Source organism: Homarus americanus, unplaced genomic scaffold, assembly GCF_018991925.1.
Source record: "Homarus americanus isolate GMGI-L3 unplaced genomic scaffold, GMGI_Hamer_2.0 scaffold48220, whole genome shotgun sequence".
Taxonomy (NCBI): domain Eukaryota; kingdom Metazoa; phylum Arthropoda; class Malacostraca; order Decapoda; family Nephropidae; genus Homarus; species Homarus americanus.
Window position 1 is genome coordinate 1,501,631 of NW_024755060.1, and position 25,715 is coordinate 1,527,345.

The 25,715-nt window shown below is 44.4% G+C and overlaps 1 protein-coding gene across 1 annotated transcript in view; it reads right to left on the reverse strand.

Annotated features, from left to right (window-relative positions):
- LOC121856351 overlaps nt 1-25,715 on the reverse strand; it is a 70,896-nt gene that overhangs the window by 34,384 nt on the left and 10,797 nt on the right. The window contains exon 2 of the mRNA XM_042351860.1: nt 15,110-15,443. Coding sequence (XP_042207794.1) covers nt 15,110-15,127 — 18 coding nt within the window. The 5' untranslated portion in view covers nt 15,128-15,443. The remainder of the gene's footprint in view (nt 1-15,109; nt 15,444-25,715) is intronic.

The window sequence follows — 25,715 nt, forward strand, 5'->3', positions numbered from 1 at the left end:
GGGAGGGAGAGAGGAAGGAGAGAGGAGGGAGGGAGAGGGAGGGAGGGAGAGAGAGAGGAAGAGGGAGAAGGGAGAGGATCATCGTACGATAATTGCCTCTTATCCTGTCACGGTACTATGCCACCCCTTACTCCCTCCTTATTTTAACCTTGTTTAACCCTCCTTGTTCCTTGTTTTAACCCTCATTTTAACCTCCTTATTCCCCTTTCTGTAACCCTTTGTTTACCCTCTTATCCCCCTTGTTTTAACCTCCCCTTAATCCCCCTTGGTTTAATCCCCTATATAACCACACCAACCATCACCTAAACGTTCGTGTATTCCTCACCATAACCACGGCCATGCGTTCGTGCGCTGGAGAATACCGATGCGCCAAACAATGACCAATTTCGTGATTATTTGGGACATTATCCTTAGTGTGGGAGTCGAACCCCTGTGCCCCCAGCTCACGTCATGCACCACTGAGTCACTAACCGCTCCGCCACCGCGCGTCTTGACTCACTGATCAAGCTTATAAAAAGTATTCGTAAGTGTACTGTTATTTCTAAGTTCGTAAGTAAAATATAAAATCATCTTTTATTAGTAAAAGTTTAACTATTGGTTATAAGTGTTTAAGTAAAAGTAACCCATTTTACAAGAACAAGTAAAGTAAATTTTTTATAAGTATAAGTAAAAGTAACTAATTTTTATCGATACATAAATAAAGATTAATTTTTTTATAAGTACATAAGTAAAAGTAACTAATTTTTATAAGTACATAGAGGAAAAGTAACTAATTTTTTCTAAGTACGTAAATAAAAGTAACTAATTTTTCTAAGTACATAAGTAACTAATTTTTCTAAGTCATAAGTAACTCATTTTCTAAGTACATAAGTAAAGTAACTCATTTTTATAAGTACATAAGTAAAGTAACTTTTTTCTAAGTACATAAATTAAAAGTAACTAATTTTTCTAAGTACGTAAATAAAAGTAACTCATTTTTCTAAGTACATAAGTAAAAGTAACTAATTTTTCTAAGTACATAAGTAAAAATCCAATTGTTCCTCACTCTGCCTTACCTACAGTGTATTGTATTGGTAATGGAGGGTGCTGCCTAGGTGGTGATTATGAGAACTATTTGGTGATTCTGTCGGCGGTACACAGATTAAATCACTGATGTTTGTGATTTATGTTCGTGATTTATTTATGTTTTGTTTGTGTGTTGCTGTTTTAGGAAGGTTATTGATGTGTTTTTCTTTCTTATTATTTACTCCTTCACCTCGTTCAGTCTATCTATCTATCTATCTATCTATCTATCAAGGTTCTAATTCTTTAAAGAGTCATATGTTTAAACCCTCCCCCTCCCTCCCCTCCCTCCTCTCCTCCCTCCCTCCCCTCTCCCTCCCTCTCCCCTCCCTCCTCTCCCCCTCCCCCTCCCTACTCTCTCCCCTTCCCTCCCTCCTCACCCCTACCCCTCACCCCCTACCCCCTCACCCCTCTAAATTGGGATAAAACAGCAGTAGTTAGTTACGGTAAAGTCTCAAGGCAATTTTGACGCCATTACAGCTGTCAAATTTGTGTCGTCGCCTATTAAACCCTATTAGATGTGTTCCTATTTATCCACTGGAAGGAAAATTAGGTTAGGTTTGGTAGTTTTGGTTTAGGTTTGGGAAGTAGGTCTTAGGGTTAGGTTTGGTTAGGTCTTGGTTAGGTTTGGTTAGGTTAGGTCTTGGTTAGGTTAGTTGTTAGATTCTATTTTAAAGAGTTTTTTATGATTAGGCTTATGATAGAATTAGTTGCTGTAAATTAAGTGAGCAGATCCTGTAGATTAAGTGAGCAGATCTAATTAAGTGAGCAGATCCCGGTAAATTAAGTGAGCATATCCCGGTAGATTAAGTGAGCAGATCCCGGTAGATTAAGTGAGCATATCCCGGTAGATTAAGTGAGCAGATCCCGGTAGATTAAGTGAGCAGTTCCCGTATAATCTCTGGGATAATTACACGAGATAATTCGGTAATAAATTTAATTGTACATTACTTCTGGGTTCCGTAACGGTTCGTATGTCGAGGTCTGTGGTGAAATGAAGCTTTGAGATGAACAACTTAACAGGATTCACTTCTGACACACAGACTCACACACACCTGACTGAGTCACTTCTCTGACACAGACTCACACACACCTGACTGAGTCACTTCTGCTACGACACAGTCTCACACACACCTGACTGAGTCACTTCTGCTACGACACAGACTCACATACACCTAACTGAGTCACTTCTGCTACGACACAGACTCACACACACCTGACTGAGTCACTTCTGCTTCGAGATAAAGACTCACACACCTTTAACTGGTTCACTTGAGCTTCGACACCGACCAACACACCATAAATTGATGGGTTATGACGTCACTCACAACAACAGAGGCATGGACGTCACTACAAAAATAAGGTGATGGGTTATGACGTCACTCACAACAACAAAGGCGTGATGGGTTATGACGTCACTCACAACAACAAAGATGATGGGTTATGACGTCACCACAACAACAAAGGCGTGATGGGTTATGACGTCACTCACAACAACAAAGGCGTGATGGGTTATGACGTCACCAAACAACAAAGGCGTGATGGGTTATGACGTCACCACAACAACAAAGACGTGATGGGTTATGACGTCACTCACAACAACAAAGGCGTGATGGGTTATGACGTCACCCAACAACAAAGGCGTATGGGTTATGACGTCACCACAACAACAAAGACGTGATGGGTTATGACGTCACTCACAACAACAAAGGCGTGATGGGTTGTGACGTCACCACAACAACAAAGGCGTGATGGGTTATGACGTCACTCACAACAACAAAGGCGTGATGGGTTATGACGTCACCCACAACAAAAAACAAGAGCGATGTTTTGCGTCATTATCAGCAACTCGGCCCGTGACGTCACTGACCTTGTTGGGGTCCTGGTGGTGACCTTCACGCACACCTGTAGGGGAGCACACACACACACACACACACACACACACACACACACACACACACACACACACACACACACACACATTCTTCTCTCCCTTGGTAATATTGAAGGAAATATTTGGTCTAAAAATATAAAATTGCTTCATCATGTTTACATCATACGGTCACCAGTCTCAGGTTGGTACAGGTGAGGTCAGGTGTCCGAAGGTTAGGTTAGGTTAGGTTAGTCAGTGTTTATGGTTATCGTTATTGAGCAGAGAGAGAGAGAGAGTAGATAACGTATCGTTAATGGGTTCTTTGTCTGGATACTCCTTTAGAGAGAGAGAGAGAGAATGAGACAGAAAGTCACAGAGAAAGAAAGACAGACAGACGGAATATAAACTTTAATAACACTGTAACACAACTATACCATCTATATACACACACATAGAAACACAAACAAACACAGACAGACAGACAGACAGACAGACATAAAAACAGACAGAAAGACAGACAGAGTCAACAAAATCCATTACTAGCACCATTAAAGCCTTTATATTTTCTGGTTGGTATCCGACTTTGTGTCTGACAGAGAGCTTCAGTGATCAGATCATTGAACACTTTAGACGCACACAGCAGGGACCTCCACCCATCATGACTGTATTTGGGCGTGTGTGTGTTGTGTGTGTGTGTGTGGTGTGTGTGTGTTCCACTTCTCTCTTCACTACTTACATCTTGAGTCAGTAGATTATGGTGGGTAGGTTAGGTTAGGCTAGATTAGGTTAGGCTAGGGTTAGAAGTTAATTTCTCACTGATGGTGTTTACATGTCAGAACTTCAAGTGGAAGAACTTAGTGTGTAATGTTAAAGGTCATTAGATTCATTAACAGGTGTGTGCAGGTGTATCATAATGCCAGGTGTGTACAGGTGTGTTTCATACTGTAAGGTGAGGTCAAGGGTGCATCATACTGTTAATTAAGGCCCAAAACCCGGACAGGTGTGTAGGGGTGTATGTGTGTGCTGTGCCGCCAGGTGAGGTCATGAACCCGGACAGGCTTGTGTTACAGGTGTGTGTCATAAACCAACAGGTGAAACGAGGTACTCAGACAGGTGTGTATACAGATGTGGCTCATAACATAACGTGAAACCATGTACCCGAACAGGTGTGTACAGGTGTGTAAAGGCCGCCCGACAGGTCCTCTACTCTCAACAGGTAAACAGGTAGTACAAGTCAGCCACCCAGGTACACCTTGGACTTGACTTCTCTTCAGTGTGTGTTTGTTCACTCCGGCAGCTGGTGGTGGTGATGGGTGCTTTACGTGGCTCGGTATGACACGCGCCGGGTTGTGTGTGTGTGTGTGTGTGTGTGTGTGTGTGTGTGTGTGTGTGTGTGTGTGTGTGTGTGTTGCATTATGTGTATTTATTGTAATCTGTGTACTGCGTTGTGTTGATTGTAGGTGTAAAAGCTAAGGTGTACTTTATTCTCGAGACACTTAATAGAGTTTTGTTAATTGATCGTAAGTGTAAGTGTAAATAAGTGTATAAATATAAGTGTAAATTGCTAAAGTATATATCTAGATGTACTTAATGTTTCTTAATTGATCGTAAGTGTAAGTGTAAAGGTGTAAGTGAAAGTGTAAGTTTATATCCAGATGTACTTGATAAACCTTTCTTAATTGATCGTAAGTGCAAGTGTAAATAGCTAAAGTATAAATCCTCGAGGCACTTCTCCACGCTTGACGGGACACCCTATAAACCTCCACGCCATCATGAACCGCCATAACACTGCTCTTTACATTAATTCAGGTTTGTGATAATGATATACTCGTTACAGTGTAGTCTTAGTGTAACTTTGACGCCATTATAATCTCAGTGTAACTATGGCACCATTATAGTCTCAAGAATTTTTACCTGAATATTATGACAATAACAGAAAGTATCTAGTTACAGTCACGGTACAGCTTTGACGTTATCTTAACTCCTTTAAATCACGCCATCAATCATCACTTAAAGGAGGAGGGGGGGGGGGATTTATCTCAATAACCTTCAATAATTTTTAAAGTCTCAGGACAACAGTGACGCCATCTTTACTACCTTAAAATCACGCCAGTAATTCTCACGTCATCTCGTAGATCAATGACCTCCAAGAATCAAGAACCAAGAATCAAGAATCAAGAATCAAGAATCAAAATTGTGTAAGGGATCTTGTAGCATGGGTTAGAGAGCTGGTGGAGGAGGAGTTGGAGTAGGAGGAGGGTGCAGGAGTAGGAGAGTGATGGTGGAGGAGTAGGTATAGGAGTCCAGTAGGAGTAGCAGTAGGAGGCTGGTAACGGCCGTGAGAACTGAGTCGCTCACGTGTTTCCACCAGCCTCACCTCCAAACCACCACCAAAATATTGATGTTGTTGGAAATAGATTAAGACCATGGAATTTTTTTAATGTTTTTTTTTTGTTTTTTTTGTCTGTCTGTCTGTATATATATGTATGTCTGTCTTTCTGTCTGGCTGGTTGGCTGTCTGTCTGCCTGTCTATTTGTCTGTCTGTCTATATATCTATCTGTCTGTCTGTTACTCCTCTTTTCACTGATTTTGTTAGAGAACACACACACACACACACACACACACACACACACACACACACACCACCCATGACCAGAAACATCAGCTAAGGTCAACAGTGATTAGACTCTAAACAGTCATTGACCCAGGAAGACCAACACATGACCTTGTCCATTCGTATTTTTTAATCAACTGGTGGCTTAACCTCTGGGGGGGAGATTGACGGTGTACTGTCTTGTTCTGTTGTGTTTAGATGAGAGAGAGAGAGAGAAGAAGAGATAGAGAGAGAGAGAGAAGAGATAGAGAGAGAGAATAGAGAGAGAAAAAGAGAGAGGATAATAGAGAGAGAGAGAGAGATGGGGGTGTTGATGCTGTGTCTGTCTTCTTCACACTTTGTTTACGAGAGAGAGAGAGAGAGTGAGAGAGAAGAGATGTTAAGGGGTGTTGATGCTGTGTCTGTCTTCTTCACACTTTGTTTACACGAGAGAGAGAGAGAGAGAGAGAGAAAGAGAGAGAGAGAGAGAGAGTGTGTGAAAGAGAGAGAGATATAATATTACTCATTGTGGTCAGGCGTTGGGTTGTGTTGACATAGGGTAATCTTCCTCACATTGTATTTACACACTGACTGGCCTATCAGCTAACTGGCTTATCATGTAACTGGCCTTTCAACTGACTGGCTATCATACTTTAACAGAATATCGTGTGAGAGAGAGAGACAATGAGAGAGAAAGAGAGAGACAAAGAGAGAGAAAGAGAGACAATGAGAGAGAAAGAGAGAGACAAAGAGAGACAAAGTGAGAGAAAGAGAGAACGAGAGAGAAACAGAGAGAGAAAGAGAGACAATGAGAGAGAAAGAGAGAGACAAAGTGAGAGAAAGAGAGAGAGAAGAGACAATGAGAGAGAAAAGAGAGAGACAAAGAGAGACAAAGAGAGAGACAAAAGAGAGACAAAGTGAGAGAAAGAGAGAGAAACAGAGAGAGAAACAGAGAGATAAAGTGAGATAATATTGGAGATTATGGTAAAAGCTTAAGTATGTGTACATTGTGATGACCTTGTGTGCATATCCAACACTTTATCATATCTTGACAGGCTGTGTGTGTGTGTGTGTGTGTGTGTGTGTGTGTGTGTGTGTGTTGATATAGTGGTCATCAGATTTAAGGTGTGGACTCACAGCAGTAATCTATTATACTGAGAGAGAGAGAGAGAGAGAGAATGTGTGTGTGTCTGTGTGTGTACAAAGTGAACATCTTATTCAGTCTGTGTTTACATGGTCGTCAGTCTATCACAAGGAAGCCGAACCTTGTGAGCCAAACAAGGTCAGACACACACACCCACACAGAGGGAAGGGGTGGGGGGGTAGAATGAGGGAAAGAAGGGGGGTTGTAGAATGAGGGAAGAAGGGGGGTGTAGAATGAGGGAAGAGGAGAATATCAAAGTAATTAGATTCTCAACCGATACATAATCTCTCTCTCTCTCTCCTCTCTCTCTACACGGCAGGAAAAGGTACAGATTAACAACTACTCACCCCTTTTAGTTCATAGTACTCAGGAACTCAAACAACTCAGGCCCTTGGGAGGATAATGGCACCTGTTCATTGGTCTTCCTCCGTTACTTTATTATCAGTGTGAACATAAGAAGAGGATCTGCAGTCACGAGCCTTGACATCCTTGTCAATTGGTTAGGTTAGGTTGGGTTTGGTTGGGTTTGGTTAGGTTAGGTTGGTTTGGTTGGGTTTGGTTAGGTTAGGTTGGGTTTGGTTGGGTTTGGTTAGGTTAGGTTAGGTCGGTGGTACTCCTACAAAGATGGGGGGTGGGGGAGGAATTATGAGCAGTGGGTCATAAAACAAGGGAGAGGAGGTTGAGAGAGGGGGAGGGAGGGAGAAGAAAGGGTGGGAGGGCGTTCGTGAAGGAGGAGGAAGATGGATATAGGTGGTTATTAGTGAGGCAGGGGAGAGGTGAGGGAGGGATGAGGGGTGAGGGGGGAGGGTGAAGGGGTGAGGAGGTGAATGGGGTTGTGGGACGGGTGAAGGGGGAAAAAGGAGGAGTGAGGGAGGATGAAGGGGTGAAGGAGGTGAAGAAAAGGAGGTGAGGGAGGTGAAGGGGGTTGTGGGAGGGTGAAGGGGGTTGTGGGAGGGTGAGGAGGGGTGAAGGGAGTTGTGGGGGGATGATTGGGTGTTATGGTGAGTTGAATGTGCTGGAGAGGAATGGGGAAGGGAGAGAGAGAGAGAGAGAGAGAGAGTCACAGGAGAATGGCGCCAACCAGTAATATATTATCATTAAGTAACTACTGTGAGCCGTGACTACTATTACTGAGCCTCCGTATAACACACACACACACACACACACACACAGACAAGGACACATACGGACACACAAGGACATGCATCAACTCCCACACCTTCGTTCCAAACCTACACAGGTAAGCGTTAAGTACAAGGTCACTTACATGCACTGAAACTACGCCCATGTCACCTACGCAATACCTACGCCCACAGCACCAACACAATACCCACCCACTACCCACGCCCACACCTACACGATGACTACATACCCATACCACCTACACGGACGTTAACTGTTTTCACGGACATACACACACACACACACACACACACACACACACACACACACACACACACACACACACACACGTACAAGACAAAACTCACAGACACCGTATAAGGACACCAGTGCATTAATGACCACGGACACGAACATCACGTACAAGGATGCTGTCTCGTGTCCTTGGGGTATCTGGCGTAAATGTCCCTTTAGCTCTAGGCTGTGTGTAGATGGGAGTGACAGATCGAGACAGACAGACAGACAGACAGAGAGCAAGAAAGAATGACAGACAGACAGACAGAGAGCAAGAAAGAATGACAGACAGACAGACAGAGAGCAAGAAAGAATGACAGACAGACAGACAGAGAGCAAGAAAGAATGACAGACAGACAGACAGACAGACAGAGAGCAAGAAGAATGACAGACAGACAGACAGACAGAGAGCAAGAAAGAATGACAGACAGACACAGAGGAGGACAGAATGATAAACAGGCAGATAGACGGATCACGACATTGCAAGACAGAGAGAGAGAGAATAGACAGACAGATCAAAAAGACAGACCTAGCTAACAGACAGAGAGCCAAACAGACTTAACTAACAGACAGACATACAGCCATACAGACTTAACTAACAGACAGCCATACAGACCTAACTAACAGACAGACAGACAGACAGACAGCCATACAGACCTAACTAACAGACAGACAGACAGACAGACAGCCATACAGACCTAACTAACAGACAGGCAAACAGCCATACAGACCTAACTAACAGACAGACAGACAGCCATACAGACCTAACTAACAGACAGACAGACAGACAGACAGCACCATACAGACCTAACTAACAGACAGACAGACAGACATACAGCCATACAGACCTAACTAACAGACAGACAGACAGACATACAGACCTAACTAACAGACAGACAGACAGACATACAGCCATACAGACCCAGCTAATTGAGACAAATATCCACATACCAGGAAATGTTTGGCTAAGTAAGGCCTCAGAGCACACAGTCAAGGCTGATAAGATGAACACAAGACAAGTTTATAAACCAACATTCCTCAACAAGACTATTGCCTGAGACGGTGAGTGTAGTGAAGATGGTGTGTGTCCTACCTGTGCGTATAGGACTTGATGTAACCTAACCTAACCTAACCAACATTCCTCAACAAGACTTTGCCTGAGACGTGCAGGTGTGAAGATGGTGTGTCCTACCTGTGCGTTAGGACCCAATCTAACCTAACTCCTGATCTGGCCTTACCCTTACCTTACCTAAGAGGGAAGAGGCGAGGTAGGGGAAGAAAGAATGAAGGGGAGGGGGAGAGGAAGAGGGAGAGGGACGGGGAGAGGAAGAAGGGGGGGCGGGAATAGGGAGGGGAAGGAAACAGGGAGAGAGGAAGGTATCGGGGAGGAGGGGTGGGGAGGGGAGGGAAGAGGAAGAGGAAGACTAGCGAACCACCTCACACCCCCTCCCTCCCTCCCTCCCAAGCTCAACTATTATAAACGTCGCAGCAACAGTTAGGTTAGGTTAGGTTAGATTAGATTAGATACAGTATGTTAAGTCCGGTAAAACACTTAACACAGTGGCGTGAAATAAGTTTACTACGGTATTTCCCAGACGAAAATTTCCGTGTAAATGAGAACAAATTACTTAAGTGTGTGAGCGTGTGTGTGTGTGTGTGTGTCTGGAGGTGTGTGTTTGGCAGGTGTGTGGGGGCATTGTATGTCTGTGTTTGTGTGTGTGGAACTGTTTAGCGTGTATGTATGTATGTATGTATGTATGTATTGTGTATAAAGAAAGGAACAACGGTAGTGAGAGTGACGTCGACCATAAGAACACAAGAAAATAAGGAGTCTGCAATAGGCGGGTTGACCTGTGCATGGCAGCTTCTGTCGAGTTACTACCACTCTCTATCATCCATGAATCTATCCAGCCTCCTTTAACTCTCCATTGTTCCAGCACTTACTACAAAGTTGTTAAGCTTGTTCCACTCGTCCACCTATTTGTGAACCAGTTCCTTCTATCTCTCTCCTAAACCCAAACTTATCCAACTTAAACTGTTGCTCCGAGTCCTATCATGCTAGGATATTATAAGAACTTTATCTATATCACCTTTATTGATTCCTTTCACCCACTTAAATACTTCTATCATATCTCCCCGCACTCTTCTAGGGAATGCAAGTTTAGTTTCTTTAACCTATCTTGATATGGAAGGTTTCTAAGTCCCGGAATCATTTTCGTCATTCTTCGCTGCAGCATATAGTGTGTCAGGTATGGTCAAGGGTGTGGCCGCTCTCTTCCAGTGTGGTGTGTCAGGTATGGTCAGGTAGATCATTAGTGTGGCGCCTTTCCAGTGTGGTGTGTCAGGTATGGTCAGGTAGTATCATTAAGGGTGTGGTCATTCTCTCCAGTGTGGTGTGTCAGGTATGGTCAGGTAGTATCATTAAGGGTGTGGTCACTCTCCTTCTCTTGTGTGAGAGGTCAGGCGCCGCCATACTACTGATAATTATACTGGTGATGTAATGTTTGAGTGTGTGTGTGTGTGTGTGTGTGTGTGTGTGTGTGTGTGTGTGTGTGTGTGTGTGTGTGTGTGTGTGTGGTGTGTGTGTGTGTGTGTGTGTGTGTGTGTGTGTGTGTGTGTGTGTGTGTGTGTGTGTGTGTGTGTGTGTGTGTGTGGGTGTTAGACAGATATGTGTGGGGGCATTGTCTTTGTGTGTTTGTGTGTGTGTGTGTGTGTGTGTATCTATCCGCACACATACGTCCATGAGACAGAGGAGGTGTACACAGATCGCGGTGAGTCTGTACTGTGAATGTTGAACAGGATGACGTGTCCTCTTGCAAGACCTGACTCTAAATAAACATTACACTGAAGCCCGAGGAGACCAGAGGAGGAGACCAGACGAGGAGATCAGAGGAGGGGGAGATCAGAAGAGGGAGGAGATCAGAGAGGGAGATAGACCAGATGGTGAGTAGTGAGATAAGGAGGTGATGGGTGTTTGAGGGAGAGGGAGGGGAGTGGAGTGTGTGGGGGGAGGGAGGGGGTAGTGGGTGTGTGGGGGGGAGGGTGATGAGTGTGTGGGGGGGTAGGGGTGATGAGTGTGTTTAAGGAAGGGAGGGATGATGGAGTGTGTGAGTTACAGAGGGAGGGGGAGGGAGGGGGGAGGAAGGAGAGAGGGGGGAAGGAAGGAGGGAGAGGAGGAAGGAAGGAGGGATGGATCGACAAGGAAATATCTAGATAATAGAAAGAGAGGAGGAAGAGAGAGAGGAGGAGGGAGATGTTATACAGAAGAAGAACACAGAGAGAGAAGGGGAAGAACAAAGAGGTAGAGAAAGACGTAGACAAGAACAAAGAAGAACAAAACAAAAACATCACCTGAAGAACTAATTTATTCCGTAATAACTCACCTCCATCACAGTAATAACAACAACAATAACAGTGATCATAACACCGTCTAGGAGAAAGAACAGGTGAATTAATCTCCTGTTTTTCCGTGCCCTCCCATTAGTGAATCCTTGTGACATTTACTACAGGGCGTCTCAGAAAAATATATACAAGTTATATTATACATTATCAGGGTGAGACACTCTTTACTTGGGTAGATGTAGAGAGAGAACAGGTAATGGGTAATGGTAGAACAGGTAATGGGTAATGGTAGAACAGGTAATGGGTAATGGTAGAACAGGTAATGGGTAAAGGTAGAACAGGTAATGGGTAAAGGTAGAACAGGTTGATGGTTGGGACAGTTATGGATTGACGGTGAACAGGTAATGGGCAGGGGTGGAACAGGTGATGGGTAATGGTAGGGACAGGTGATGGGTTGATGGTGGGACAGGTTATGGGTAATGGTAGGACAGTGGGTGGGGTGGAACAGGTGATGGGTGACGGTGGGGACAGGTGATGGGCAGGGTGGAGCCGGTTGGTTATGGTTGGGACAGTTATGGTTGATGGTGGGACTGTGTGGTTGGGGATGGGACAGTTGATGGGTTGGTGGGGACAGGTGATGGGTGGTGGTGGGGACAGGTTGGATATGGTGGGACAGGTTGATGGATGGTGGGACAGGTAATGGGTAAGGGTTGGGACATGTGATGGTTAAAGGTAGAGACATGTGATGGGTAAGGATGGGACAGATGATGGGTAATGGTAGAACAGGTTATGGGTAATGGTAGGACAGGTAATGGGTGATGGTGGGACAGGTTGATGGTTGATGGTGGGACAGATTGATGGGTAAGGGTTGGGACATGTGATGGGTGAAGATAGAACAGGTAATGGATGGGTGGGACAGGTAATGGGTGGTGAGAACAGGTAATGGGTAATGGTGGGACAGGTAATGGGTGAGGTAGAACAGGTAATGGGTAAGGGTAGAACAGGTAATGGGTAAAGGTAGAACAGTTGGTTGGGGTTGGAACAGGTATGGATTGTGGGACAGGTATGGGTAAAGGTAGAACAGGTAATGGGTTAAGGTGGAACTAGTTGATGGGTATGGGTAGAACAGGTAATGGGTAATGGTAGAACAGGTAATGGTTAAAGTGTGTCTGATAAACTAAAGACACACACATACATACATACACTCATATACATGTCGACCTTGGTAGGTACACACAACAGAGGTACGCATGTGTGTGTGTGTGTGTTTACAGTAGACGTAGATGATCAAGTCGCCCCTCCTCCTCTTTAAGACACGCCCACCTCCTCACCTCCTGCCGTCATTACGTTACACCACAAGAACACGAGACGGGCACACAACCTCTGCCTGGCTTCCTTCATTGTCGACTCTAGGGGAACGTGTTGTGTTGTGTTGTGTTGTGTTGTGTTGTGTTGTATTGTATTGCTCTGTGTTGTGTTTGCGTTGTGTTGTGTTGTGTTGTGTAGTGTTGTGTTGTGTTGTGTTGCGTTGTGTTGTATTGTATTGCTCTGAGTTGTGTTGTGTTGTGTTGTGTTGTGTTGTTAATTATATATGTTGTTGACGATGAGTTAGGATAGTCATTATGTGTCTTAAATATTTAATTAGTTGTGGTTTAGTTATTAATAGTGAATAGGTGCTGGCTAGTGACGTTCCTATTTTTAATAAGGGCTAGTGGTGTTGCTATTTGTGTTAGTGGTTAGTGGTGTTGCTATTTGTGTTAGTGGTTAGTGGTGTTGCTATTGTGTTTGTGGTTAGTGGTGTTGCTATTTGTGTTAGTGGTTAGTGGTGTTGCTATTTGTGTTAGTGGTGTTATTTGTGTTGTGGTTAGTGGTGTTGGTATTTGTGTTAGTGGTTAGTGGTGTTGCTATTGTGTTGTGGTTAGTGTTCTATTTGTGTTAGTGGTGTTGCTATTTGTAGTGGTGTTGCTATTTGTGTTAGTGGTTAGTGGTGTTGCTATTTGTGTTAGTGGTTAGTGGTGTTGCTATTTTATTAGGGGTTAGTGGTGCTTATACATACGCAGGGGTTATTGGCATTGCTATTTATACTAACAACTAGTAGTACTCATACACACACAGGTTATGAAACTACATACATACGGTACACCCAGAGTTAAATAGCTCTGTACTACATTAAACCACATATCAAAATAACCTATCTAACCTAACCTCTCTCACACTCTAACTTCAAACACACCTACGAAGCAACACGTACTACACTTCCTCGTTAACTAAATACGTGTCGTGCATTGGAACATAACACCACACACACACACACACACACACACAGACACATGAGAACCTTCCACCCATCGTGTATTATAATAGGTAAGTGTGAAATAGGCATGAAATAATAGGGTAATTTCTCGATTTTCCTTTTCAATCTGTTGTATTTTATCCCTATGACAATAGGTGTTGGTTACGTGGATTGTAAGTTGATTAAAGTGTAATGGGTAAGGTGGAACAGGTAATGGGTAAGGTGGAACAGGTAATGGGTAAGGTGGAACAGGTAATGGGTAAGGTGGAACAGGTAATGGGTAAGGTAGAACAGGTAATGGGTAGGTGGAACAGGTAATGGTAAGGTGGAACAGGTAATGGGTAAGTGGAACAGGTAATGGGTAAGGTAAAGGTAATGGGTAGGTGGAACAGGTAATGGGTAGGTGGAACAGGTAATGGGTAAGGTGGAACAGGTAATGGGTAAGGTGGAACAGGTAATGGGTAAGGTGGAACAGGTAATGGTAGGTGGAACAGGTAATGGGTAAGGTGGAACAGGTAATGGGTAAGGTAGAACAGGTAATGGGTAAGGTGGAACAGGTAATGGGTAAGGTGGAACAGGTAATGGGTAAGGTGGAACAGGTAATGGGTAAGGTGGAACAGGTAATGGGTAAGGTAGAACAGGTAATGGGTAAAGTGGAACAGGTAATGGGTAAGGTGGAACAGGTAATGGGTAAAGTGGAACAGGTAATGGGTAGGTGGAACAGGTAATGGGTAGATGGAACAGGTAATGGGTAGATGGAACAGGTAATGGGTAATGGAACAGGTAATGGGTAAAGTGGAACAGGTAATGGTAAGGTGGAACAGGTAATGGGTAAGTGGAACAGGTATGGGTAAGGTGGAACAGGTAATGGGCAAGGTGGAACAGGTAATGGGTAAGTGGAACAGGTAATGGGTAAGGTGGAACAGGTAATGGGTAAGGTAGAACAGGTAATGGGTAAGGAATAAACAGGTATTTATGATGTTATTTCCAGGTACTGTATATCGGGACCCTAACCCTACCTGACCTGAGTACCTGGGAGATTTGGGAAACACTGACCTCCCTTCCGCATGTTTACGTTTTTCATGACCGCTTCCTCTCTCCGTTGGTTTGTCCATAATAGTTTATAATCGTATGGTAATGAGTGTGTTTTGTTTGTAAATAATAGGTTAATTATTTTGGGAATGGGTGAGTGTTTACAAATGTTGATAATATCGTACTTAGTTATAACGTATTTACTATCATGGTACGTTGTTAAGTAATTACCTACTTAAAACAACAATAATTATCATACAAATTAAAAGGATTACCATACGAATATTACCATACGAAGATTACCATACGAATATTCCACTTATAATTACAAAAAAAAAAACACTTGTACTTACCAAAAGAAGAGTCCTCATGTTGTTTCGTCTGGACAGTAAACACAAGCGGTTCTAGCAAGCCTTGGGGAACAACACCACGTCACAACACAGTCTACCCGGGCGTGTGGGGACCCGAGGTGACACTAACCCTGTCTCTCGCTCCAGCCACTTATCACTATGGATATCCTGTGCTGCTGTCGTCATCGGCTTACTCAGGATTCAACGGATGATTTTAAATATTTTTTCATCACTTTATCTTTAAAAGTTTTAATGATATAACAACACTTTAATTATTGTTCTTTTGTTGGATAATTCACTCTTTGATAGCCAAGATCACCGTGTTCGTCTTGTAGTTCTGAAGGAAGAAAATACAGTGTTAATATCTCTATATAACACAGTACTAAGTGACTATAATCCTGTATATCTAAATATTATAAGTATTTTTTTTACTTATTTTTATTATTGTTATTGTAGGACTCTTATATTGTCATTTTTTGGGTGAATGAGTAAAGTAGGTGTTGATTTGCATACTGACACCCGTATTGTTTGATTAGTATGAGGGCCTGAGGGTGTTAGCGATAAGGGGTGGGTATTAGGTACAGGTGTGAGTGCGTTGCGTAACATCATCATGCACCATAGGAGGGGAGAGGGAGGTGGGGAGAGAGTGAGGGAGAGGGAGGTAGAGGGAGAGGTGAGGAGGGAGGTAGAGGGAGAGAGGTGGGGGAGAGGAGTGAGGGAGGGGAGGTAGAGGGAGAGGGGTGAGAGGAGAGGGAGGTGGGGGAGAGGGAGTGAGGGAGGAGTGGGTGGGGGAGAGGTGAGGGAGGTGGGGGGGGGGTGAGGGACAAACAGGTAAAGCACACACAAGAACTCGTAACTTTATACTTAAAACAAAAGACAAACAAACACGAATGACCAAACAAAAAACAAATAATAAAAACAGAGTAAAACAGAAGTGGGTGGCCAAAACTGACTGGACATCCTGGTTGTGAGGACCGACTATAGTAGTGTGTCTCTCTCCTGTCATGTCGTAGGGGCAACTGGTGTAAGGATTGTAGAGTCTGCCTTTATATATGGTGATGGCAGATCTGATAGTGTGGATGTGATAGTCTGGATGTGATAGTGTGGATGTGATAGTGTGGATAAGAGTGAACCAGTAGAGTGACCTGATATGGATAACTCTCTCTCTCTCTCTCTCTCTCTCTCTCTCTCTCTTCTTTCTCTTCTCTCTTTTTCTCTTCTCACACACACACACACACACACACACACACACACACACACACACACACACACACACACACACACACACACACACACACACATATTATACATACAGTGTGTTGTCGTGTCTTTACTGCTCACCACACAAGGCTCAGTTCGTTGTCCACTGCCCAAAACAACACCCTTCCTCCTCCTCCTCCTCCCTGTGTCAACCCACGCTTGGTGTCTTACATATTGGCTTAGTTATTACCACATAGTTTTCGTTAATCTTTTTCGCATGGTGTTTGTGTGTCTGGGACGGGGCGGGGCGGGGGGCAGGCGGAGCGGGGCGGGGCGAGGCAAAACGGGGTGAAGCTGGGTAGGGTGGGAAGTGGGATAAAGAATCCACATACATATATACACATATACTCACACACAAACACCTAGGAAATGTAAATTACTTAATTTTTTAAATATGTTTTGTAGTTATGAATGGTACGAGGTCTTATGGCGTCGACCTGTTGTTATTACGAGGTGTGATGGCGTGCATAGTATAGTGAACACGTGTAGAGTATAGTGAACACGTGTGAAGTATAGTGAACACGTGTAGAGTATAGTGAACACGTGTATACAGTATAGTGAACACGTGTATGGTATAGTGAACACGTGTAGAGTATAGTGAACACGTGTAGAGTATAGTGAACACGTGTATACAATGAACGTGTGAAGTATAGTGAACACGTGTAGAGTATAGTGAACACGTGTAGAGTATAGTGAACACGTGTAGAGTATAGTGAACACGTGTAGAGAGTATGTGAACACGTGTATGAGTATAGTGAACACGTGTAGGTATAGTGAACACGTGTAATGTATGAACACGTGTGAAGTATAGTGAACACGTGTATACGGTATAGTGAACACGTGTAGGTATAGTGAACACGTGTATACAGTATAGTGAACACGTGTAGGTATAGTGAACACGTGTATGAGTATGTGAACACGTGTAAAGTATAGTGAACACGTGTATGAGTATAGTGAACACGTGTAGAGAGGGACGAGGCTGCGTGTTGGTGTTATAGCTGTAGTGTAGATGATCCAGGAAGTCCTTGTTGGAGACAAAACACCAAAGACCTTGCCTCCTACCCTCCACGCCCTCCTTGTCTCCTTCCTCCACGCCTCCTGCCTGTCTCTCCTCACTCCCTCCTGCCTGTCTCTCCTTCCTCCACGCCGCCCTCCTGCCTGTCTCTCCTTCCCTCCACGCCTCCACTCCTTCCTGTCTCTCATGCCTCCACGCCTTCATGCCATCCCTCCCTGTCTCTCCTTCCCTCCCACGCCTTCATGCCATCCTCCCTGTGTCTCATGCCCTCCCTCCCACGCCCTCCCTGCCTGTCTCTCCTTCCCTCCCATGCCATCCCTCCCTGTCTCTCATGCCCTCCCACGTCTCCCTCCCTGCCTGTCTCCTTCCCTCCCACGCCTTCAGCCTCCTCCCTCTGTCTCATGCCCTCCACGCCTTCATGCCATCCCCTCTTCCTCATGCCCTCCCCTCCTCCCTGTCTCTCCCCTCCCACATGCTCCTGCCTGCTTCTCCTTCCCAGGCCTCCACGCCTCCCTCCCTGCCTCCCACGCCTCCACGCCCTCCCTGTGCCTGCTTCTCCCATGCCAGTCTCTCCCACGCCTGCTGTTACTGCTGTTAAGACCTCGCCTGCTGTGTGCGTCATTATTCATGTTATTACGTACACACACACACACACACACACACACACACCGGTAATAAAACACGCCTAATGGTGTTAAAACTAGCCATTAGAACCTTCAGTGTGACGCAATCTGGTCTCCATCTTGTTTACCTGATGATTTACCTGGACAAAAACCTTAATTGTTAATCGCTATAAGGCTGCCAGGTGAATGATTCTTCGTTCTTGAGTTAAAATGTTAAAATAAAAGTCAGACTAAATAAAAAAAATCAGTTTAGACAAGAAGAGAAGGAGAAGAGAGAGTCTGTGACTAAGAAGAGAGTCTGTGAGTAGAAAAGAAAGAGAGAGAGAGAGTCTGTGAGTAAGAAAGAGAATCTGTGATGAAAGAAAGAAAGAAAGAAAGAGAGTCTGTGAGAGAGAGAGAGAGAGAGAGTCTGTGAGTAAGAAGAAAGAAAGAAAGAGAGAGAGTCTGTGAGTGAAAAGAGAGAGAGAGAAGAGAGAAAAGAGAGTCTGTGAGTAGAAAAAGAAGAGGAGTCTGTGAGTAAGAAAAGAAGGTGAGAGTCTGTGGTAAGAAAGAAAGAGGGATTTTTGTTGCAGATCTTTTTCATCTGGTTTTTGACCGTCCCGTCCCTCCTCTCCCTACCTCTCTCTCCCCCATTTTACCCTAGTCACCAAGAAGAAAAAGTAGATAAAAATCCCCATCACCCAAAGTCATTATCCCTCCCCTCTCCCCTGCAACCATCCAACCTCCTTCCCCACCCCAAACAAGTCTCTCACTATTTCTTCTCCCCTCTTTTTCCACCTTTCGCTCCCTCTCTCACCTCAACATCCACCCTCAAGCACTCCCCCCCTCCTCTCCTCCATCACCTCCCTCCCATCACCTCCTCTCCTCCCATTCCCTCTTCTCCCATCCCATCACCTCCCCTCCCTCAGCCTCCCCTCTTCCTTACCTCAGGCTCCCCTCCCTATCCATCCCTTCTTCTCCCCTCCTTCCCTTAGCTAAAACTCCTTCGTCCTCTCCCCTCTCCCCCTCCCTCATCAAAGCACTCCTCCCCCCGCCCCAGGCACCTACACCCTGACCTTGGCCTTGTGTCGAGCCAACTTGTTCTGGTCTACGTCGTCGGCATCACAATGAGTCAGGCTGTACACCTTCTCTGTGCTTACTTATTAATGTAAAACCACGCCTATGGGGGCATCACGTGCGTTGATTGGTCCGCGTGTGGGTTCCTTTAGTTCAACCAATATCACTGAAATAGGTTAGATTTTGGTTAGATTTGGGTATGTGTGGGTTAAACCATCGTCTTCAGATAGTTAAACCATCGTCCTTAAGAGTTAAACCATCGTCCTTAAGAGTTAAACCATCGTCCTTCAAGGGTTAATTCAACAATCCCAGCAGGAGGAGGAGGAGGAGGAGGAGAAGAAGAAGAAGAAGAAGAAGAAGAAGAAGAAGAAGAAGAAGAAGAAGAAGAAGAAGAAGAAGAAGAAGAAGAAGAAGAAGAAGAAGAAGAAGAAGAAGAACCAAGATCACGTAGGATGACCCTGAGTTAAGGTGTTGTGTTAACATTGGTGAGCCGCCCGGGTGACGTATGGCTGACACCTCGGTCCTGAGAGAGAAATATGGTAGTCTGGTCATGGTGGTCCCTCTACTGTATGGTTCTTGACCCCTACCATGGTCCATTCACGGCTTATGGTAGGGGGGAGGGTGGGAGGGGGTTATGGTAGGGGAAGAGGTGTCAGGGAGGTGTCAGGGTAATATATCAGGGAGGTGTCAGGGTAATGTATCAGGGAGGTGTCAGGGAGTATCAGGGGGGGGTGTTAGGGTAGGGGAGAGGTGTCAGGGAGTATTAGGGGGTGTTAGGGAGTGGGGGGTGTTAGGGTAGAGGAAGAGGTGTCAGGAGTAATGTCAGGGAGGTGTCAGGGAGTATCAGGGGGTATTAGGGTAGGGGAGAGGTGTCAGGGAGTATCAGGGGGGTGTCAGGGAGTATCAGGGTGGAATATTACGGATGTGTGTTGAGATGTGGTCACACTTTTCTTTTGTTATTTTCTTTAGTGTAGAGGATCGCCACTACGGGCAGAAAGCGTAAGTGATCGCCACTACGGGCAAAAGACGTGTGAATGTCTGTCTGGCGTCTTGGTTTATGTAGCTTATGGCTCCTGACTATAACGTGGTCAAGGGGATTAGGGACACACACACACACACACACACACACACACACACACACACACACACACATACACACACACACACCAAAAACCTGTTTACACATCCAAATAATAATATACTTACAATCAACATATAACATTACACATGCAGTCATACAACATACCACATACAACCTCATACCTCATACAACATACACCCAAGACCTGTTACCATCATACAACCTCATACTACGACACGTTACACAACTCAATGTTACCAATGTTAGAAAATACACCTGTTGATAGATTACAAGGTAGCATTGTCACCTGTGTTGTTGACATGTGCAATAAACCAGCCACCAGCATCATCAGATCTTATAAGGTGAAGCGGATTGAGTTGTGGCGCTAATGGTCATCACAAACGACTAAATTAAAATAGATTAACTGCTTGAGTAAGTTATGAGAAATATGTTAGTGGTGTTAGGTTAGGTTGGGTTAGGTTAGGTTAGGTTGGGTTAGGTTAGGTTGGGTTAGGTTGGGTTAGGTTGGGTTGGGTTAGGTTGGGTTGGGTTAGGTTAGGTTGGGTTGGGTTGGGTTGGGTTGGGTTGGGATTTGGGTTGGGTTAGGTTAGGTTGGGTTAGGTTAGGTTAGGTTAGGTTGGGTTGGGTTAGGTTAGGTTGGGTTGGGTTAGGTTAGGTTGGGTTAGGTTAGGTTGGGTTAGGTTGGGTTAGGTTAGGTTGGGTTGGGTTAGGTTAGGTTGAGTTATCCCCCTGAATACGATGTTTTAACTCCTGGTGAATAGACAGACAGACAGATGGACAGACAGATGGACAGAATTAATGTAATGAAGAATATTAAGACACAACAAAAATTACGAAAAGAAACAGAAAGAAAAACAAACACAACAAAACAAACAACAAACAAATAAAACAAACACAAACACCAAGACAGAACCAGTTTTAAGGATGAATCATGTTTTATCGTCGTGTGTGTTTGTTGGTGGTGAGGCTGGACTGTGGAGGTGATTGGTGGCGTCCAGAGAATCACCACCAATCAGGAGGAACTGGTTTAGAGGAGCCCTGACCTTCCTACTGAGAGATAAATAAATGGAGAGAGAGAGATAAATAGTGGAGAGAGAGATAAATAAATGGAGAGAGAGAGAGAGATAAATAGATGGAGAGAGAGAGAGATAAATAAATGGAGAGAGAGAGAGGAATAAATAAATGGAGAGACCCTCGGCATTTATTAATATTTATTCATAATTATCAATTTATTAACCTGTAATGTATTTAGTGTCAGAGGAAGGTGTGTGTCTTTCTTTCTTTCTTTCTTTCTTTCTTCTATGTATCCCTTTCTGTGTGTGTGTCAGGTATGTGGTATGGACAATCCATCATGTTGGATAAGAGAGGAGGTGAGGGTGAGGGGGGGTGAGGGGGGGAGGGTGAGGTGAGGTGAGGGTGAGGGGGGGTGTTTTGTGTGTGTCGGTGACCCTAGCAGTAGCAGTGGGGAGCTGCTACCTCTATGGATGTGTACTGCTGCCTTATCTCTCTCTCTCTCTCTCTCTTTCTTTCTCTCTTTCATTATCTTTGTATCTTTCTCTTTGTGTGTGTGTCTGTCTATCTCTCTCTGTCTCTCTCTCTCTCTCACTTTCTCTCTTTCTTTATTTTATTATCTGTGTGTTTGTGTGTATGTGTGTGTGTATGTCTGTGTGTCTTTGTGTGTGTGTGTGTGTCTGTCAAGGCTAGGGGCCACTCCCACACCACTTGAACTCCTCTACACCGTTTAGAGGGCCACTCCACACGACATCAAGGCTTAGAACCACTCCACCGTTTAAGACCACTCACACACGATATCAAGGCTTAGGGCCACTCTACACCGTTTAGGGCCACTCCACACACGACATCAAGGCTTAGGGCCACTCCACACCGTTTAGGGCCACTCCACACACGATATCAAGGCTTAGGGCCACTCCACACTGTTTAGGGCCACTCCACACACGATATCAAGGCTTAGGGCCACTCCACACCGTTTAAGGCCACTCCACACCTCATTACTGTGTATCTGTCAGGAACACATCAGCCTGGGTGTGTAAACATGACACCTGCCTCACACTTAGTTGCACCTGTACACATGGATTCCCTCAGAGTAAATACGGTTTATGTTAACTTGTTAGAGTCATGTTTGTGGTGAATTAGGTGGGTTTAAGAGGTAAAATTGTGGAGTTATTTTCTGTTTGTTTCGTGGTATTGTTATTATGATGTTTTAACCCTTAGAGGACTTTGGTTTAACCCTTTGATGACGATGATTTAACCCTTTGATGACGATGATTTAACCCTTTGATGACGATGGTTTAACCCTTTGATGACGATGGTTTAACCCGTTGACGTTATTGATTTAACCCTTTTGATGAAGATGGTTTAACCCTTTGGTGAAGTTTAAGCCTTTATGGTGATGGTTTAACCCTTTAATGACGATGTTTTAACCCTCGATGACGACATTTTAACCCATGAGGACGATGATTTAACCCTTTGATGACCATGATTTAACCCATTGAGGACGATGATTTAACCCTGATGAACATGATTTAACCCCTTGATGACGGTGTTTTAACCCTTAATGACGATAATTTAACCCTTCTGGACTCAAAGGGTTAAGTGGGAAGAAATTTACATCAACAGGCTTTACCAAGAGTCGCATCTGAGCGTTATGTTGTGTAGAGAAATAGGAGGAGCTGTTCCCTGTTGTCTGTACTGTCTGTCTGTCTGTCTGTATGATCTGTCTGTCTGCCTGTACTGTCTGTCTGTCTGTCTGTCTGTCTGGTAGATGTATGGCAGGCACAGTAACCCATGACTTATAGAGATGAAATACATGGGAAATAATATGGGAAATAATATGGGAAATAATATGGGAAATATGTAAGAATAATATAGGAAATAATATAGGAAATAGTATGGGAAATAATATAGGAAATAATATGGGAAATAATATAGGAAATAATATAGAATAATATAAGGAAATAATATGGGAAATATATAGAATAATATGGGAAATAGTATAGAATAATATGAGAAATAATATGGAAATAATATAGGAAATATATGAAATAATATGGGAAATAATAGGAAATAATGTACTGTGTAGGTCAGTATCTCACCCTATTGGTATTACTGAAGATGACTTGGCTGTTTACTTTATGATGTTTTTGTGTTTTTAAGTGAGGGCCATCTGTCGTGTGTGTGTGTGTGTGTGTGTGTGTGTGTGTGTGCATGGCATGACCTCTTTAAAACACACACACACACATTTGTTACCCTTACATGACATCACCTTGGCTTAAAATGACTCACACATCTGCCCACATTCCTACCCACACCTCAACCCCTACCCCCTACCCACAACCCCTACCCCTACCACACCCACCCCACCTACCATCCCTACCCACAACCCCTACCCCCTACCCCTAGCCCCTACCCATACCCCTACCCCTACCCACACCCTACCCACAACCCCTACCAACCCCTACCCACAGCCCCACCCCCCACACCCCCATAAGTGAGGTGGGGATGAGTAAGCCGTGGGTGAGAGACTGGCTGTTGACCGCTCCTCCGCTCCCGCCCACATCCTTCCCAGGTCAGACGCCCACGTTGCCTGCTGCACCGCTATACACACCCACCGCTCACCCCCCTCCGCCCGCACACTCAGGCAGGATGGTCATATATGTAGAGGGTCCCGCCGCCCACCTGCCCGCCCTCCTTCCTTCCTCACCGCCCACACTGTGCTAATGTCCACACTTCAACCCAGGTAACCCACGCTCTGTCCAGCTACCCACGCCAATTACCCACTCCCATACCAGAGACCACCCTAAGACACACACGCCACCTATCCACGCCACCTATCCACGATCTTATTACACGCCACCTTACACGCCACCTACCCACGCCTACAAACATGGCATGGGTAAGGGGGTGGAGGGTGGAGTGAGGGTGGGGAGGGCGTAATTCCACACTATGCTATTCAGAAGGTGGAAGTCAGGGAGGTGATAAGGGCGTAAACCTCACAGGACCCAGATACCACCATCGACCTTCAGGACACACCAGAAGGTCCCCATCCACCACCACCACCACATTCCTCTTAGATAAATCAGATCCGGAATAATATGGAACACCTATACAACCTCAAGCAATATACCCTGACATTCTCAAACACACGTACGTCAGTTTTTAATCGTCTGTACGTCACTTTTCTCGTACGTCAGTTTTTAATCGTCTGTACGTCACTTTTTCTCGTACGTCAGTTTTTTATCACGTAAGTTGGATTAGTTATATTTGGGAACAGAATTTGAGGTAAAAAAATACTCGTTGTGTATTCTTATAGATTCGTATGTCATTTTTTTTCACATAATCTGAGTTAGTTTCAGTTTAAAATCGGACGTGTTTGAGTTAATCCCATCTTAAAATCGGCCGTCTTTAACTTAATCCCATCTTAAAATCGGCCGTCTTTAACTTAATCCCATCTTAAAATCGGACGTCTTTAATTTTGTTAATCCATCTTAAATCTGTTACTTTTCGTCTTTACAATCCCATCTTAAAATCGGACGTCTTTAACTTAACCCCATCTTAAAATCGGACGTGTTAACTTAACCCCATCTTAAAATCGGACGTCTTTAACTTAACCCCATCTTAAAATCGGACGTGTTTAACCAATCCCATCTTAAAATCGGACGTCTTTAACTTAACCCCATCTTAAAATCGGACATACACACACACTCAATTCATAAAACAATCTGTATGTATATTTTTTATGATACACCCTGTACTATTTTTATAACAGACTAAAATCAATATATTCGTGTATATATTTTCTGAGTCACCCTGTACTGTATATATAACATACACTCTTATTACTGGGAGATTCTCAGAAGATCTTACGTGAATTTTTCCTCCTAAGTCTACGTCTAGTTAAGGTAGAGTCTGGGGTCTTATTTATAAACCAGCTCTGAGAATCGGAGGCTGACTAAGAATGAATACAATTGATTAAGAGGAAATGGTGTGTGTGTGTGTGTGTGTGTGTGTGTGTGTGTGTGTGTGTGTGGTGTGTGTGTGTGTGTGTGTTTTGTCCTCAGACGTCGTATTAGATTGCATTGAAACCTGACTATCTACACACACTCACACACACACACACACACACACACGTACTACCCACACACACTAACCACCAGCACCCTCACTAACTTCCCTCCCCTCACCTCCCTCCCCCCTCTCTAATAGATGCTTCTCCCCTCCCACCGCTTCACCACCTTCGCCTGTAATCAAATTTGGTCTTCTTCTTCTTCTTCTTTATTCATTCCTCTCTATTTATCTTCCTTCCTCGGGCGTCTTTCTCCCTCCTCCTCCTCCTCCTCCTCACTTCTCTTCCCTCCCACACCTCTTATTCCTCTTCCTCCTCCTCCTCCTTCTCCTACTCTTCCCTCACACCTTGTCCTCCTCTTCCCTCTTACGTCTCTTCATCCTCTTCTCTCCTCCTCCTCCTCCTCCATGACCCACCAGCTCAACGGGTTTTCCGTCAATGCAAACTGGTGATGACGTCACTTGCCCCAG